The sequence below is a fragment of the Lichenostomus cassidix genome, chromosome 10 (assembly GCF_008360975.1).
Source record: "Lichenostomus cassidix isolate B80296 chromosome 10, HeHo_3.0, whole genome shotgun sequence".
Taxonomy (NCBI): Eukaryota; Metazoa; Chordata; class Aves; order Passeriformes; family Meliphagidae; genus Lichenostomus; species Lichenostomus cassidix.
In genome coordinates, this window is record NC_139491.1 from 6,406,001 (window position 1) to 6,423,533 (window position 17,533).

At 42.8% G+C, this 17,533-nt stretch overlaps 1 protein-coding gene across 11 annotated transcripts in view; it reads left to right on the forward strand.

Annotated features, from left to right (window-relative positions):
• The window catches only part of AKAP13 (A-kinase anchoring protein 13), a 201,322-nt gene that overhangs the window by 75,559 nt on the left and 108,230 nt on the right, over positions 1–17,533 (forward strand). For all 11 annotated transcript variants that reach the window (XM_085070408.1, XM_085070415.1, XM_085070412.1 and 8 more), the window contains one exon: positions 9,489–9,785. In XM_085070408.1, coding sequence (XP_084926534.1) covers positions 9,489–9,785 — 297 coding nt within the window. The remainder of the gene's footprint in view (positions 1–9,488; positions 9,786–17,533) is intronic.

Consider the following 17,533-nt stretch of genomic DNA (forward strand, 5'->3'; position numbering starts at 1 on the left):
ATGCACGTGGAGTAAAATTTGGAGGTTTTTTTCTCTTGGGAATGAGTGGCTAAAAGTTGGCCACTCCGTTTTCTTCATTTCCTCCCCTTTTTGTGGTGTTCATGTTGTTCAGTTGGCTTGGGAAGAGAAGTCTTTTTATGGCTACTGCTGACTGGAGCCCCGTGCAGTGCAATCAATTAGATTAGTGCTTATTTTCTCCCAGAAGAGGAAGAGGGGGTGACTCCATCCCTGCTTTTGTGTGGTGGGCGTGGGGCTCTGCCAGCCCTGCTTGCAATGACTTCACCTCTCCCTCGGGGCTGTGGCTGCTTCGCCAAGAAAGGAACTGAAAAGCTTCAGTGTTCCTTCAGCCCATGTGGGAGCCAGAGTGCTGGATGGGATTTCCGGGCAGGAGCGATGCTTTCCTGTCACTGCTGTCCCCGGAGCAGTGCTGGATGGGAGCAGGGCGGTGGCTGCCAGGTGATGCTCTGGGTGGTACCAGAGTGATGCTCTGGGCACTGCCTGTCCTGCCAGCCCCAGATACACTGAGTCACTGGGGAGAGCTCCCTGCAGCTCCCTTTGTCGCCGTTATTGGGAAATCTGACTCTGTGATTCAAAAGGAAAAAGGGAATTTCTCTCAATTGTTCCTTTAGCAATAATGGATTGTTTTGTTGTTTGTTTTCGTTTGTTTTTTTTTTTTCTCACAATATAGTCATGATCTTGTGGTGTGTGATGCTAGATAGGGATGGGTGCTGTCCCAAAATACAGCTTGTTTCAGACAGAGTTTTAAGAGACCTTGCAGAAAGGTAATCTTAATTCTGCACTGTCCAGGGCTGTGGTATAAGGAAGAGGTGACATCTCAGATGTAAAGCAGCCATGTGGATAACACTCTCATCTGTGCTCAAACCTCATTTTGATGAGACTACCTGAGAAAAAAATACTTCAATGATGAAGGGGGTGCTGGGGACAAGCAAAGGTAAAAATGGGAAAAACCTAATTTTTTCATACCCTCCGCTGACACCACTGCATTTGTCCAGTGTTTCAGCACTAACTACTCTGATTTCAGTGGAACCACCATAATTTATTTCAACGCAGCTCTTCCTCCTCCTCCTCCTCCTTCCTGGACGCAGAGTGAATCTGTAATCATGTGTTTACTCTGTATATTCCGCAGTTGCCTTGGCGATGCTGTGGTGACTCAGAGTGTTATTTGACCTCTCGTTGGGATTAGCCATGAGCAGCACTCGGTGTGTGTGAGACCAGCCCTTGTTTAAACACCCAGCCCCGGGCACTGAGCAAGTGCTCTGCAAGGAACCTCCTGCAAACAGCTTTTACCCAAAATCTCATCCTTTACTGCCAGCTTTCAGCATCTTTCATTTGTCCTTGTGGTGCAAGAAGTGTTGCACATCCCTGGGAGCACAGAAGCCCCTTGGGGATAGCTCAGGTGGATTAAGGAAGGGTGGATTCACTTGAGAGCCTCTCTGCCTCCCTTGAACCTCCTCTGCTTCCCTTCTGGACTTAAAAGCTCTTCCCTCATTCTTGTCCCAAGTCCTCAGAATTTCTTATGGTCCCTGAAAGACTTCAGGTGAAGCCCATCAGTGGCTGGGGTGAAAGATGTGACTATATTTCTATTAAAACTGAAGTAAAAACAAGCCCAGATTTGCAATTTTTGCTTCTTGACTTTTTCAGCGTTTTTTTTTTTTTTTTTTGATGTATGGGTATGTAAAAGGCAAATGATTTCATTACATTTGCTGCCAAAATTAATCAGAATGTTTTAGCAAAGCTTTCAAAGAAAATCACATTTAAAAAGAAATCTTAACAACGTAAAGTTGTTTTAGGTGAAAAATTAGAGAAAATGGAATGGAAATATAAGCTGTCAAAATACCTCATAAATTCTCATTGTATGTGAAAATCCTCTATATCCTGAAAGACTTTACCCAAATAAAAGCTTATCACTGCAGAATTAAATGACTGCTGCATTTTATATAATTACTAGAGCAATCTGCCTCTTTCCTATGCTTTTTTTATCATCAGCCTTAAACACTGACTATATATATAGTCCATGCTACTGTTCAAATGTGTGCTTTTATTTCTGTACATAATAAAAGACTTCTGATTGTAATTAAGGGAGCAGGTTTTTTTTACCTGAAGATGTGACTAAATACAGATTCATCACTCCTTCAAAATACAAAATACTTACCTGTATTTATACACTTGCTCTGAAGCATGGAATATGTTAATTTAAGGGAAGTAATTTCCCCTTGTAAGAAACAGATTCTCATCTGAGCTGATCAGTCATAACTTGAAGTATCAAAACGGGAGATACAAGAATTAGGCAGGAGATGATGTTTTGTGTCCTTTCAGTAGCTCTTCTGCCAGCCTAAGGACACACCAGGTTACTTCATCCAACTAAGCTTCTGTTTGTCTCAGTGAAAAGCTACCAAAATCTTATTTAACTGTTGCTTTACCACCACTTCTACAGTTCTTCAGTTTCTAAATCATCTGGTTGAAATTCTCCCTAATGGAAGCAGTTTTCCTCAGTACCAGAGGCATTCTGTAGTTCTGCAGAGAATTTCAAGCACTGTTTTATCAGACACAGGGTGAGGTGGCAGGTGGAGGTGTAATGGCACTGGCACTGTTCCACTGTGGATCTCATTAGTGCAAAAGCTTAGTCACTGGAGTTTGGGTGTTAAGAAAATATGAGAGGTCTGAGCAGGGAAGGAAGCAGAGAAATGATACCATCTCTGCTGCTGTGGTTAAACTGTTTTTGGCTGCTGAGTTTGTACTGTTGGGGATGGATGTGTCCTCTTAGGTTACAGATGCTTGTCCTACTGGTGTTGGTCATTAATTGAGCTTTTCAGCAAGTCCTTATTCCTGTAGCACCTGAGACTGCCATAATCTTAATGTATTTCTTTTCTTCCCACAATCTCTACAGGGTAGGGAGGGTAAGTGAGGCCAAGCAGATTGCATGTGGTAGTGAAGGAAATCTGTGTAAAGCAGGGAAGTGAAACCTTCATTGCAAGACAGCAGCTTCATCTCCTGCCTCCCTGCTAGAGCAGCTTTCTCCCCACTGGGAAAAAACCCAATCCAGTAATAAAAATCCTCAAATCATGATCTGGCACACAAACCAGCAGCAGAAGGAATGACCTCATCACTGTCCACATGAGTAAAAAGTCCCAACCACAGCTCACTGTGGCCAGTGGAGGCCTCTGAGCATCAGGAAGCTCTTGGGGAGATTTGGGAAAATCTTCTTGCAGGAGCTGTGGTGCTGGGAGCTCAAATATTTGTGTGGTGCATCTAGTGCAAGTTTGGATGCCATCACCATAGCAGCTGTATGACTGGGCATGTATTTTGCTTTGCATTTACCAACTGCTAGTATGTGATGTGTGGGAGATGTGAGGGAAATTTGAAATGAAATTTCAAATAGGGAGAGACAGTCCAGAAATCCAGAGCTGCAGCAGCTCCTAATTAAATAAATGGAGGGTAAGAAATACCCTGTCTGTGAGCCAAGTCACCAAAACAAGTACATTTTGTGAGGTGTAATTGCCTTGATGAGTACTGTTGCAATGTGTCGTATCACTCCGAGCTCTGTAATACCAAAATCACTTTTCTCATGTTCATTGAGCTCAAAAGGTGCAGGATCCTTGTGTGGGTTTCAAAGGGGAGGAGAATCAAAATTGGAAGTAGAAAAGGGTCTGAGAGACTGTCTGTCTGCTGGTAGCTGCTTGCCAGCAGTTTCCACAGGGCTGACACATTCCCGTTGACTCCAAATGCCTTGACTCACTGGAAGCTTTCTCTGCCTGCTTAAGCTAAACCAGAGAAGCAATTTCAGTCTTTAACTTGTTCTTAGTTCCATAGCTCTCAGACTTGTTGTTTTATGGGTTTTTCTTCCACTCTCTTTCTGCTAGTGAAAAGGATAGGCAAAAATTAATTTCAGTTAGCTTGGAAATATCTTCATTTCAAGCTTTTCTTTTACTGTGAAATCCTTTACATATGGTCATGCTTTATTCACTTCTACCACAGACTGTGTTTTTTCCCTTAAGAAACGACTCTTCATAGAAAAAGCTGTATTTCATGAATTACAATCTTTGTACTGGTAGACCAGAAGGGTAAACAAGTTGCATAACAAATGGCCACTTGGCAATACCAGTTGTGGATTTGAAAATACTCCTAATTATGAAACAAAAAACCCCTTAAAATAGACTAAAACAGCATAGCCAAGAAGACTTTTTGCAGTTCATCCTCTTCGGTGTATTTAATTGCTTGAGGCAGTGTAATTAAAAGGAAATGATGCCAGTACTAGATGACATCAGTCACAGGAAAAAGTGATTGAATCTGTGTTGAAGTTATTTAAGATGTAATGTGTGGGGTCTTACACTTCTCTAGGTTTTCAGGGCATCTGCAGTGTGTAAAGGGCCTTTAAAAAAATCTTTAGCCACTCTCCAGTCTCTCTCTCACCTCTCCAGTGAAAGGTTTAAAAGGAAAAGCAAAGGCTCCTGTCCATTGCTGGTGCTGTGCCTGGGTATTTCATAAGGCTTCCTGTGTTGCAAGAGTGAATACAGTAACTCTACGTTACACAAATGCACTTCAAAGCTGGGCTCTGATTTTCAGAACCAGAGCTCAGGATTTCTGAAGCAGGAAAGAAGCACTTTTTGGATGGTCACAGGAGATCCCTTGGCATCCATTTCCACAAGCCAGCCATCTTCTTGGATTCAAATCTGAGATACTTCATGAGGTTCACAACATCTGTTGTCTGGTTTTCCTGTCCTGCTGAATTCTCTCTATAAGACCTCTTTCAACCCAGCTCCACCACAGTAACTGGGAGGATGCAATTCGTCTTTAGTCACCTACCAAGCAAACCCAAACATGTGCTTCCAGCAGGGCTTTAAATAGCTGCCCAGCCTGGGGGCCCATTGTTTGATAGCTCCAATGTGAATTCTGAAAATAGGAGGTTTGGACAGGATTTCCACTTTTGGAGGAGTAGGAAATGAAATCATCTTTTACTAAAGCTCTGTTTAGGGGTGTTTTGTCTCCATGTAGGCCTTGTTTAACAAGAAAATGTCTGAAGAGTTTGGCTGCTGCCCTTTTAACTGCACCCCAGATCACAGGCACAGGTAGCAATTAGATGGACCTGTCTAAGCTGTACATTAACTTTTCTGCTAATGACTTAGAGCTCAGAAATCTCCCTCTGTTTTCATGCTCATTGATCTGCATTGTTACCATGTAGAGGAAAGAGTGCTATCATGCTGAAGCATCTCATCTCTTCAGGGATAAGTACAGACAGACCAGAGCACCATGTCTTCATTTTTCATTCCTGTATTTTCCCCAGAGCAAGCTTCATTAGGTGTCCCCATTCATTCCCAGTAAGGAATTCTTCAGTTCATGGGCTGTTGTCTCATTTAAAATAATTTTTAAAGTATGGTTTGATGGGTAGGTGAGGCATTTGCTTTATCGCAGCAGAATTAGTTGCTGTACCCATCTCTTCATATACTGAAATACTTCTTAATTTCTGTATTTTTCCTGCAACATGTTGGTATTTCTTAAAACAGCTCCAAGTCATGAGTTATTTCCAAGCTGGAAACAACTGAGGAGCAGAAGGAGAAATGGGATAAAATGCAATGCTACGGGAGTTAAGAGATGGGTTATTTGACTTTTATCACAGTCAAGACAGCAATACAAATGACCACATTTTGTGCTCTGGCAAAAATGTGAAAAGTATGAAGAAGCCATAGCCATGGAGTCTGAGATGTCAGCTAGTGAGGAGCACTGTTGTGTTTTGTCAGGAGAGTTAAACTTGAACAAGGATACTGCTGGATGGTACCAGCATGACAATATTGAGTATTTCATCATTTTGATTGCTATTCTGTCCAAAGGGCCTGATTTCTGGAGAAGATTGAAGGCAGTCAGGAGGGGTGCTGGGCAGTATTGGGAACCTGATTGTGTGGTAAAACATGGAGGTTTCTCATCCCTTCTTTGGGGTGCACTCATCTGTGTGATTTATTAAGTTACATGTATTTTCAGCCTATGAAAATGCAAACCTTTATAAATAGGCTCATTGCCCTTCCTGACTGTCATGGTTTAACCTCAGCCAGTGACTAAACCCCACACAGCTGCCTCTTGTGCCATGGGGATGAGAATTGGAAGAGTAAAAGTGAGAAAACTTGAGAGCTGAGATAAAGACAGGTTAATAGTTAAAGCAAAAGCCACATGCAAACAAGCAGAACAAGGGGTGAGGTCACTGCTTTCCACGGGCAGGCAGGTGTTCAGCCATCCCCAGGACAGCAGGGCTCCATCCCAGGTAATGATGATGTGGGAAGGTAAACACTGTCACACTGAATGTCCTCTCTTCCTCCTCCTTCCCCCAGCTCTATACACTGACCACGACTCCACATGGTCTGGGATATCTCTCGGGTCACTTGGGGTCAGCTGTCCTGGCTGTGTCCCCTCCTAACTCCTTGTGCCCCAATCCTGCTTGCTGGTCAGGAGGGGTGAGAAAAAGAAAAGGCCTTGGGTCTGTGTTAGCACTGCTCAGCAAGAAGGAAAACATCCCTGCATTATCAAAACTGTTTCCAGCACAAATCCAAAGTGGCCCCCACCAACTGTTACAAAGAAAATTAACTCTATCCCACCAAAACCAGCCCACTGACACACCCAGGGTTTGTGGTTTTTTTCCTTTTTAATGTCAGACTTTTTTTTGTTCCTTTTTAATGTCAGACATTTTTCTGTTCCATGTCTGGGCAGGTGTGTGAGTGGGTGACAGCAGTCCATAGTTGAGCACCCTGATGATTGCAAAGTACATGACCATAACCAGACCTCTCAAGCAATCTTTCTAGTATTGTCTGCTCTCATTATGTACTGGCTCCCCTTTCATTTGAACTGCTTGCCAGAAGTCAGAACCTGTCCCATGTTCTTACCCCCATGTCTGACATCTTCTCAGATGCGAGGAAGCAGAACATCAAAGCACTGCAAGCAGTTACCCTTCTGAAGGACATTCCCTAGGGTTTAGCACAATGCTTGTTTGATCATGTTAGATAAAAATGGATTATCAGGTCTGTCACTTTCTCTTCTGGGCTCCATTCAATATCTGGGGAGGTTCCAGTAGAATCCTTGTTGGCCACACATCAGGATGGTCTTTTTATCACCTTGCCTTGTGCTGCATTTTGCAGCTGGTGTTTAACATCCAGGGAACTTGGTGTACATCCACGATGTTCTGTTTTAAGGAGACCACATGTCTTGACTGAGCCTTCTGTAGTTGTTGTCTCTATGGGGGAGCTTTTGCTGTCCCACAGCAGAGTTGTTTGGCATTGGGATGAGGAAGTGACTGTCCCAAATGGTTTCTCTGTAGCTGCTCTTGGGCTGTTTCTGCCTGCTGCTTCAATCCTGAAAGTCTGTTGGCAGAGTAGCCGTATTCTAGGTTATTCTGCAGATGGGATTCTTAGGGGAATAGGCAGAAAATATTAAAACAGAATTAAAACCTCAAAGGTTTAGCTGTTCTCATGCTATTAAGGAATCTTTTATTATGGTTTTGTTTTTTTTAGCTCTGCATTCTAGCAACCTTCCACTGCTCTGCAGTAGGGAGAGCCCAGCTCACAGGATTTGAGTTAGCTCCTGTAGGCTGTCATGACCTTCTCACAGCACAGAGATCACTGCTTTTGTGGAGGCTGTAAACAAAATTAATATCTTACCTGCTCCATATTTGATGTCACTAGGAAGAACAGCAAAGCCAGAAGGCGCAGGGGGAGTGATGTACAGTTCTAAATGGCCTTAAAGGCAAAATCCCCCAAAGTTGTATCATCCCTCCACTTCTGCCTTGAGCATTTGGGGATTTTACTGTGAGGATGAGCAGAACTTGTGACTGGGTTTCATTGCAACTGCTGAGTACTAACAAAGTAATGTCTTAGAATGCAGATGCAGTATTTTCAAGAGCAGTAGAAGTAGTTCTTCCTACTGCTATTCTTTAAAACAACACAACTAGTAAATCTATTCCTTCAGCTTTCACATCATCCTCTTGCTAATGGGTACCTGGTGCTGGAAGGAAAAAAAAAATTCTCACCTTTCAGCTTCAGAGCATCCTGGCTGTGTTGAGCTGTTGCAGCAACATCCATGTGTGTTTTCCTCCCCTTCTCCACTTGTCTTTGATACCTTTCCAGCTGCATTTGCTCTCCTTAGGAAGCCACAGCCTCATCTCTGACAATTTTGGTGTTACCCACAGTGTCCTAATAGCAGTTTTGACCTTTCAATTAACTTCAGGATTGCCTCTTTCAGCAGACAAAACCTGTACAGATGCCAAAAGCCTCAGAACAGATTTGTGAGGTTGGCTGAAAGACCATGAAGATTAGGGACATATTTTCCCTTTTGTCAGGGAAATCAACAGCAAAAGGCTCCAACAGAAGAAGGAAACTTTCCCACTGACCACAAATAGGGGCTTAAATTGAATTTTCAAGCCTTTAAAAATAAATCGTCATTTTGTATTTAATTAAGCAGGGTTTCATGAATGTGGTAGTATGCTGAGGTCATGGGCAAAAAGAAGCTTTTCCAGTAATTAGTGCAGGGTCCATGCTGTTCTGGCAAAAACAGCCATGACGTCAGTCTGAGGCTGGAACAAGAAACTGTGCCACACTGTGAACTTGAAACACAAACCTTATTATTGAAGGGGCATGTCTGACAACTGCAAATTCTGGTTGTGTTGGACACATAGTATATTTTTCCTTTTAAAATTCCAAAAAGGTGTTTGGTTTGGTTTGGTGTTTGGGTTTTTTCCCCCCCTCAAGTTTCTCAGTCAATGAAATTGCTGCCCTGCCAGTGCCTCATTTTTCCTGTTTCCCCTGCACTAAATAAATAATAAAGTTATCAAACTTCCAACCCTCTTGTTTTGTAAATATGGAAAGTGGCCATTTCCATGTTTTTATTTAGCAGAAGCAGCTTAGTTTTGTCGTGGGAACCCAAATGCAGAGGGCAGGTGCAGCAGTGAGCACACACAGGGCATGCCCAGGCAGGTCGTGCTCTCATAGCCATTTAGGTCTTTGTTTTAGGTGAAATTTCAAAGTTTTCAGTACAAGCCAAATGCTGTAACAGCAGTTGGAGTATGTGGTTTTGCAGCACTCACATTCTAGTTTCTGATGAGTTACTGGAGTCCTGCAGAGCTGGAGGAGAAAAGTTTGTCCGTAAAATCTGGCTTTTGGTATGTTAGCAAAATCTTTACTTAAATTACTTAAAACTCTTGAGTTTGCTTGTTGCTGAATATAAGTAGCCTGGCTGGCTTATAGTTCTTAGTTTAAATGGGACAGAGAAGAGTTATGCATATTTTCCTTTTAAAGTCTATAAGAAATACTTATGTCTGATGATACATAAAAATTCCAAAGATAGTATTAATTTGGAGTCATGACCCTCAATAACTTGGTCTTACTCGATTTAATGTGAAGAGTGTGTGTGTCAAAGGGATTCACAGTTGTGTTTCTTCATCCCATGCCATTTTTCTTTTTTTTTTTACCATTCGTCTGAATTTTATTTTGCAGGCCATGACTGCTGTGAGACAGTGAAGGTGGCACTTTGTGCCTCGAGAGAAGGTCACCCCATTCTGGTGGTGGCAGAAGAGAGTTTCCAGTTTGTCCAGGACGAAGCCTACGATGCTGCCCAGTTCCTGGCCACCTGTGCTGGCAACCAGCAGGCGCTGAATTTCACTCGCTTCTTGGACCGCTCCAGGCCACCTGCTGCAGACGTGGACTTTTTGGATGAGAAAGTGGCTTTGGCATTTCGACACCTGAAGCTGCCGGCAGAATGGAACGTGCTGGGAGCAGAGCAGTCCCTGAGCGGTGAGGACCTCTGGGGCACAGGGAGATTTAGGGTTGGGAGAGAGGTAAAGAGCCTGGGAGAAAGGATTCCCTGCCCTGGGAAGCTGTCATGGATGTTCCCAAAGGTGTGGTGGCCTCTGCCACATGCCATGCCTTGCTCTTCAACCACCTTGAAATACATCAGGCACTGATTCATGATTTTTCTGGGTCTTCTCTTATGAAATAGCATGAGCTGACAGCTGAGATTTTCACATATACCCAGAAAGGGTTTTTTTGTGTGTGTAACAATGGTATGTGTATCAGCATAGTGCTATGTGCTGAAAGAACCCTGTGTGTAGAATATCTGATGCTCCTGGAAATATCCTTGTGCCACAAATTTGGCACTTGTGATGAATGTTGGTTTTACAGCACAGGTGGAAAGTGATGGTAATGTGAAAAATACATTTGATTTTTCTTGGAGAACTTGGGGCTCTTTCTCTGAGGGTTTGTATCACATCCCTGGTTGCACACAGGAGAAGTTAACAAAGCAGTTCCCCAAAATAAGCCTGGACAATTTTGCAAATAAAGGAAGAGAAAAGTAGGAAAACTTGACCCTTAACCACAGCAGTGAGGACTACTGAGAGCTTATAAATAAATCCCAAGGCTGGCCCAAAGTCTCTGGTGGCTCCTGAAGCAGAAGTGCTGAGGTGTTCTGGATGCTGTGGTGTGTCTGTGTTTTGGAGTTTTGCTAATTTTGTCACAGAGAGGTACAAGGAAGCATACTGTGGGGCTAGTTCCAGTATGTACAAATCCTTGCTGTAAATTTTCAGGGTATTTTGGCAAATAGTTTCACTTCAGGAATGTGACTGTGAGACATCTGTTATCTTTTATAGGATGCAGTGGCACAAACACTTGAATAGAGCTGGGATGTGGCTTGCTCAGTACAGCACACTCAGTTCTGCTCTCTGCAACAGGGTTTTCCACGGGACATTTTCCTGCTTTATTTTTCTCCAGCTTGCTGACTACTGTTGTAAACCTGAATACAAGGACAGGCAATTCTCATATTAGCAGACATTAAAATATTTGATCATATTTAATAGTTCCTTGATAGAAATTCAGCAGCTGTCACATGTTTACAAGGAGATAAACACTTGGTATTCTTTTCCTCTGTGTGGAAGTCACTGATGTTTCATTCTGCATTTGAAAAACGTTGTGATAATGCAGACATTTCTGGTTTAAGTGATAACAATATGGTCTCAGTGATCTTAACGAAAACTTTGAAACTCTGAATTGTTGCTGATTTTGCAGGGAGGCTGAGATTCTCTTGTTGACCTTGATTATTCTTTGGAAAATCAGCACTTAGGGAAACCAGGCCATAAGATTTACGTTGGTTTGCCCAGCATGTGCTTGTGTGCCTGGAAATTGCAGGGCTCTGAATGTTAATGGATCTGTGGAGCACCCATGGCATCTATAGTGAGAAGGGGGAGCTCTCTAGTGTCAAATTCTGTAACTCCTGGAGTGTTTTGGCATCTTCTGGTGAGGTTTTCATAGATAGAAGTGTTAGCGAATAAACGTTATGGCACTAAATGTAAATTTCATCCGAGAATGTTAGTGCTATAAATATGTTCCCCTTTTTGTTAGAGGCAGAGTTATCTGGTAGTTTTTCGCAGTGACATATTTATACATAGGGAATTTGGGGGAATTTTTGCAATTGGGACAGGAAAGATTTGCATGCATAAGCATCCTTTTGGTCACGAAACTCTGTTTTGCTTGAGTGAGACGGAAGAGATGTTCCTGATTCATGATGGAGCATTAAATTAGAAAAACCTCTGTGCTAAAATACAGCAAGCACCCTTCTACTGGTGCTTGTGTGTTAATTTGTGTGTGGGAGAGACAAAAGCACTGCAGAGATTGGAGCTGCAGGAGCATTTGAACAATTAGGCACATTCTGGGCAGTGCCTGCAGTGGGACACCCTGTCCTGCTCTGCGTCACTACCTATGAACAGCCATCCCAATTCATGCTTCGCATTTCCCTAAATATCAGCACCAGATAACTTCAAATAACCTTCTCCAAGGAGAAAATACTATAGACATGAGAACAAAAGAAAATGTCAGATCCCTTCTTGAAAGATGTTTAGCACTGCCTCTGAGCTGGCACGTCTCTATGGGCTCTTGTGGGCTGGAAACAAAACGCTGCTGTTCAGCAAAACCTCGGAAGGCAGGAGCGAGATGGGAGCCTCTGCCAGCTCCCGGAGGAGAGCCTGGTGGGGAACTGCTGCTCAGAGGAGGCTGCTGCTGTCAACCACGCTTCAAGGTTGATTTTGCAGAGGCCTGAAGGAGGAGTTTGACTTTTGCAAAAGTCAGGAAGTAATGGCCTTTCTGCAGGCAGGAGCTGGGTACAGGATCTAGCCCTGAGCACAACTCCAGCTGAATTTGGAGGTGGCTTTGTGGAGAGGCTTCTCCTTCCTTCTGCCTGCACCCAGCCCTGAGCAGGCTTCAAGCAGAGTTCAGGGAGTTCCCTGCTGTCACAGGGAACTAACTGCTGTCCCTGAACTAACCAGAGGGCAGAGAGGCTGCTGAAAGTTCCATCCAGCTCTGTCTGCTGAGGCTGTTGAACTCACCTGCTGCATCAGTAAACAGCCACAGCCACAGAACTAGCCATGGGAGCACCTAGGATTCCTGTCATCAGAGGTCCCTGGGCTCTGTTCTCTTGCTGGGACAGGCAGAGAGTACTCAGCCATTTGGTTGGATGAATTGGGTAGCAGAAGAGAGCCTGGGACAGTGTGTGGCTGGGGAAGAGCTCAGTCCCCAGGACACCGCTGTGCTCTTCCCCAGCCATTCACTGTCCCTCCACAGCAAGCAATTCCTGGGCCTTGCTCTTAGTTATCCATCTATCTCTCTGAGCTCCAATGGCATCCACAATTTCAGAATATCCGTAATTAAGGATTAGTCTTGTTACTGTGGTATTCCAAACACAGCATTTCTTTCAGGTGCCATATAATCATGTCTGTCTTAATAATTACAAGTGCACTGTGACTTTCTAAAGAACGTAGTTGTTACTGCTGTCAAAAGTAGGGCTATTTACTGTTCTCAGTGGCATTTAAAGGCAGCTATTTAAATGGAACAGATTGTTACACGCTGTGTCTAGAAATCAAAATTTAATATGTATCCTGAGGATGTATGCAATGTAAATGCAGGACTGTGATGTTCTATTTTAAATTACTGAAGAGAAAATAAGCTAACTAGAAAACCACAACTGAATATTTCGAGGTATGAGTAATGGTTATGGCTTATTTATGTTGCAGTGAGGGGGAAAAAAAGGGAGAAAAAAATAGGGAGGATCTAAGGTTCAGGTATGAAAAGCTTAGAGTTTAATTGTATCACAAGTAAACAGATCACTTTCAAAATCATTTGGAAGTCATATTCTGACAAACCCTTTGAGGAAACAGTCTTTTCATTTTGCTTATTAAAAGTGAGTGGCAAAACCCAGAGCTATGGTTAATTTTTGGTTATGTGAGGTTTCTGAGGTGGTGCTTTAGGAGCTGGTTAATGTTGGCAGAGGGTTGCTGTGATCACCACAATACTGAGCAATTCCCCTGGTGCACTGCTGTGAGATAGTGAGACAGATTTGCAAGCAGATAACCAGGAGACCATCAGATTAGATTGAAAACTCTTAACTGATTGCAGTTACTGATGTGTTGAATATGAACAGCTTCCCAGAAGTGCTGTGGGGTAAACACTGTGCTTCAGTAAGTACTGCTTGGGAAATTAAACTCCCTGACCTCACCAGGTTGGAGATGGGTAGAGAGGGGAATGCTTTGTCCTGGTTTGAAATAGTCTGAATGTATTAGGGTTATGGATTTAATAGCTTCATGTACAGAACCAGTAGGATTTCAGTGTACAGGACAATACGACTGTCACCACAAATAGATATTGTTTTGGGTTTTTTTTGCAGGAAGGGAGAATGTCTGAATAGAGACAGTAACCCCATAAAAAAGTATCTTCTTTTAAAGAAAAAATCCTGAAAAACCTTTTAAAAACTTTCAGAATTTGGTTATTAGTACCTGGCCTTTTTTCCCATGAGAGGATGCTAAAGTTATGCTGCCGATGATTTATTTCAGACATAGAGTTTTAATCTGTTCATCTGCTACACTCTTGTTATAGTTTCTCTTGGAACCCTTTCAATGTAATAGTTACAGGTGTTCTTTTGGTTTGGTTTCATATCCTTTCCAGTCTGCTGCTCACCTTCTGTGCTGTCTGATAAAGGAGGGTATGGTATAAATCAGCATAGTCTGTTCAGTGCCGACAGCACAAAGTGCTCTGTTCAGCAGCAGTCCTAGATAAGATGTAAAAAATCCTTTCCATACCTAAATTTGGTGCCCTCTGCAGTGGAAAATGGGAAGCAGAAAGCAATTCTTGTTCAGACAGCATCAGAAATGTGCTGCTCAAGACTGAGATGTATCGTTTAGTCTGTGGCCGAGAAATTGTTGGCATGAGAATGTTCCTGTTCCCTTTGATATTAGCAGGAATGGGGACATGGAGATCTTTTGGTGTGCTTTGAAAAATTTCTCGTTTATCAGATTAAAAAAGGAATTACCCACACATCTTTTTATTAACTGAGCTTGTAACTCCAAACACAGCATCTTTGCCTTGACCTTTCTGCAGGGTAGTTTTCTGCTGGAGCTTTTCTCCTGGACCTTGGCCTGAGGTGGCAGCTGGGTTCTGGGGCTTTTTACCCTCGTTTCTCAAGGATTGTTCTGAGCAGTGGGAACATTTCCAGCAAAAAGCAAGATTTTGAGGCCAGATTTGATGGTAGATTTCCAAATTGCTGAGTAGACATGAGTTTGGGGGAGAGCCAAGTAAAGGACACCAGCACAGGAAGACTAAGCAATGCTGCCCCATTCCATGGCTGGTTTATGAGATGTCTCAGGGCATGGAGGATAAACTGAGCATTAGGTGTAGGTTACTCTATCTGGAAAGTTATTTTACAAAAGGAACAGTAGGTTTTTTTTCTGTTATTTAATCAGGATTAAAATGAAAGTTTTTACTTAGTGTCCTCGGGTGTGTCATACCGAAAGTTGGATTTTTTTCCTTCAATGCTTGTTTGTTTTGTGCTAATAGCACCTTAATCCTTTACTATTAGCAAAGTACATTTGACAGTCTTCTATGGAAATTTGGTCCTCAGTTGCGCAGATAAACTGTCTGTTCCTGTATCACAGCAGAAGAAAAATGACACAAAAATAATATATCCAGAGTCTTGTGTTTTGCCAGCTGGACTAGAGTACCCTGCCATTATGGGGCAATAATCATATGTTTCAACTCTTGCCTATTACTAGGAAACGAGAAAGGAACAAAACAGTCTTGGCCTTTTCAGTATTGAGTGTCTTGTATTTCCACAGTTTCCTAATTACAAGAAGCTTTTTGTTGACATTCAAACGACAGCCATTTTAAGATGAGGAGCTCTTGCTTGGTATGTGGTAGGAGAAGGAGCTCTGGCTTTTGCATGTTAAAGCTTTTGGTATTCTTCCATTCCTTGGACTTGCATTTTGCACCGTGACAAGATCTTAAAATCATTGACTGAATTTCTAACATTTTGAGGGACAAGCTTCATCCCTTCAAAGGGAGAAAGTCTGAGGGGATCTATCTGTCCTCCTCCCCTCTCCATCTAGCACAACACCCCTACTTGATGCAAACCAGTGCTTGTCTAGTTCTGAGAAACACCACCCACCAACAGATGTATTTTCATTATATATTAGCAGTTAATCCAGCCCACAGATGGCACATGCCTTTTTAACTGTCACCATGCAAGTTTTGCACACTCCAGAACCTTCCAGAGCCATTGCCTGGGGCCCCTGCAGTTGTTGGATGTACAGTACTTTGTCTCTTCGCTGCCATCATGTGTGCCCATCTGTTAGGGTGGCCTTGTGCCAGGTTCCATGGCAGGCAGAGTCTTCCAAAAGTGGAGAGTGAGCTCGTGTGTTTAATATGCTCTGGTGGCAACATGCCACCTCTTCTTGTACAGATCCTGTGTGCACGTTGCCATCGCCCAAAGGCATCAGGGCAGGGCTGCATTCTCTTCAGTTGCATTTGCAGACACCTCCATCCAAGCTCTGGAGCTACCCTGCCCTATTTGGTGATAAAGAAGATTGTTTTAATAGAACAGGGAATATGTTCTCAGAAGGTGCAGTTGTATGAGCAGATTGGGACAACTGGGGAGGTATTGTGACAACTGGGAGAGGTCATTTCATCTCTGGACATATGAGACAGAGAGAGGCTCCCATTTGGCTCAGGGACAAGGTGAATATCTGCCTGCATCTTGCAGAACTTGCAGTTGGTGTGTGTGTGTTTAGTGGTGATCCAGAAGCTGGTGGGCAGAAGATGCTTCTGCCTATCAGTAATGCTCTCTGCTGCAGGAGGAGGAAGCATTTTGGTCCAGGGTCCTGTGCTTATGCTTTGAAGGTCTATGCTGGTCACTTCTGGTGTAAGACTCTCCATTTTAGTAAGGAAGAGGGTTTTCCCTTTCAAGAAAGCAGCTTGAAAGGAGACCCGTGCAAGGACAGATGTAGTCAGACTAGTGCAACACATTGTTTATTTGGATGGCTGTTGTTTGCTCTAACAGAAGTGTTTTTGTGCCTCCTACATCTCTGTAGGAAGAGTTACACCTCAATAATTATATTGACTCTGCCAGTGTACAGGTAGTGTGGGAGCTTTGTGCATGTACAAGCTCACTGAGTAAAACTTTGAGCATTTGCTTTCAGTGTGGGTAAGTCCTACCCATATCCACATTTTGCAGCTTCATCAGTACCCTTTCCCTTGTATTTTTCATTTTTCTTTAAATCCATGGCTGCAACCATTGATTAACCTCCTTGTTGTGCTATTTCTAAATCATTACGCTCTGTAACATTTATTACCAAAATCCTTATAATTACTTAGCCAAAAGCTGAGAATTTGTCTCTGAGAGAGCTCAGCCATTCTCTTTTTCTCCAATCAGCACGAGTCTCCATTCAGACACACTCATGTATTCAGGGCAGCTTGGTTTTGCTTTACGGTAATCAAGAGGAGGTTAGGGTTTGGTTTGTAGCCCAGAGACCTAATTTGGAGTCATTCGGAAGAGAAATGGTGCCAGAAAGCCTTTGGTTCTTGAATACAGATTAGTTCTTCAGAATTTGATCCAAAAAGTTGTGAAAAACTGTGTGTGAGACAGGGGAGAACTGCCCATGTTTGCTTTGTTTTGTTTTTCACCGAAGGTCTTAATGACGTCCCTAAAGAAAGTAAGTAAGCAAGAAAAACAGCAGCACTTTGAAGAAGTGATTTCTCTTGGGGCACGCTTCTTAAAGAAAAAAATACAAAATTAAATCCTAAAGCCATTATGTGCATGCATTTTAAAACTTGTTGTATAGGTTTGGCTGGCACCCAAATTAATAACCCAATAAATCACTGCTGTGATATTAAAGGGTTTATACCAAGTGTGCTCGTTGGCCTGGCTTTCTGAGACCCAGTTGGTGCTTTTTTGTTGTTGTTGCTGTCAGTCAATACTGAAATCCTTTGTTAATTAAAAGAACAAATTTTTATTTCTAGCAGTTTTTTTAACCCAAATGCTTTTGCCTTTCATACAGCAATAACAGGCTTTGATCTGCAAATGCTGGATTTCAGCAGTGCATCTGGAGCTCATTTCTGGTTAAAGCTTTTCAGAGCATCATTCTAGGGCTGCAGCTTTTGGAGTAGGGGGATATTTTTCTGAGATGAAAGCTCAGGCTCAGGAGTGACTTTCACCAAATTAGAAGGTCATG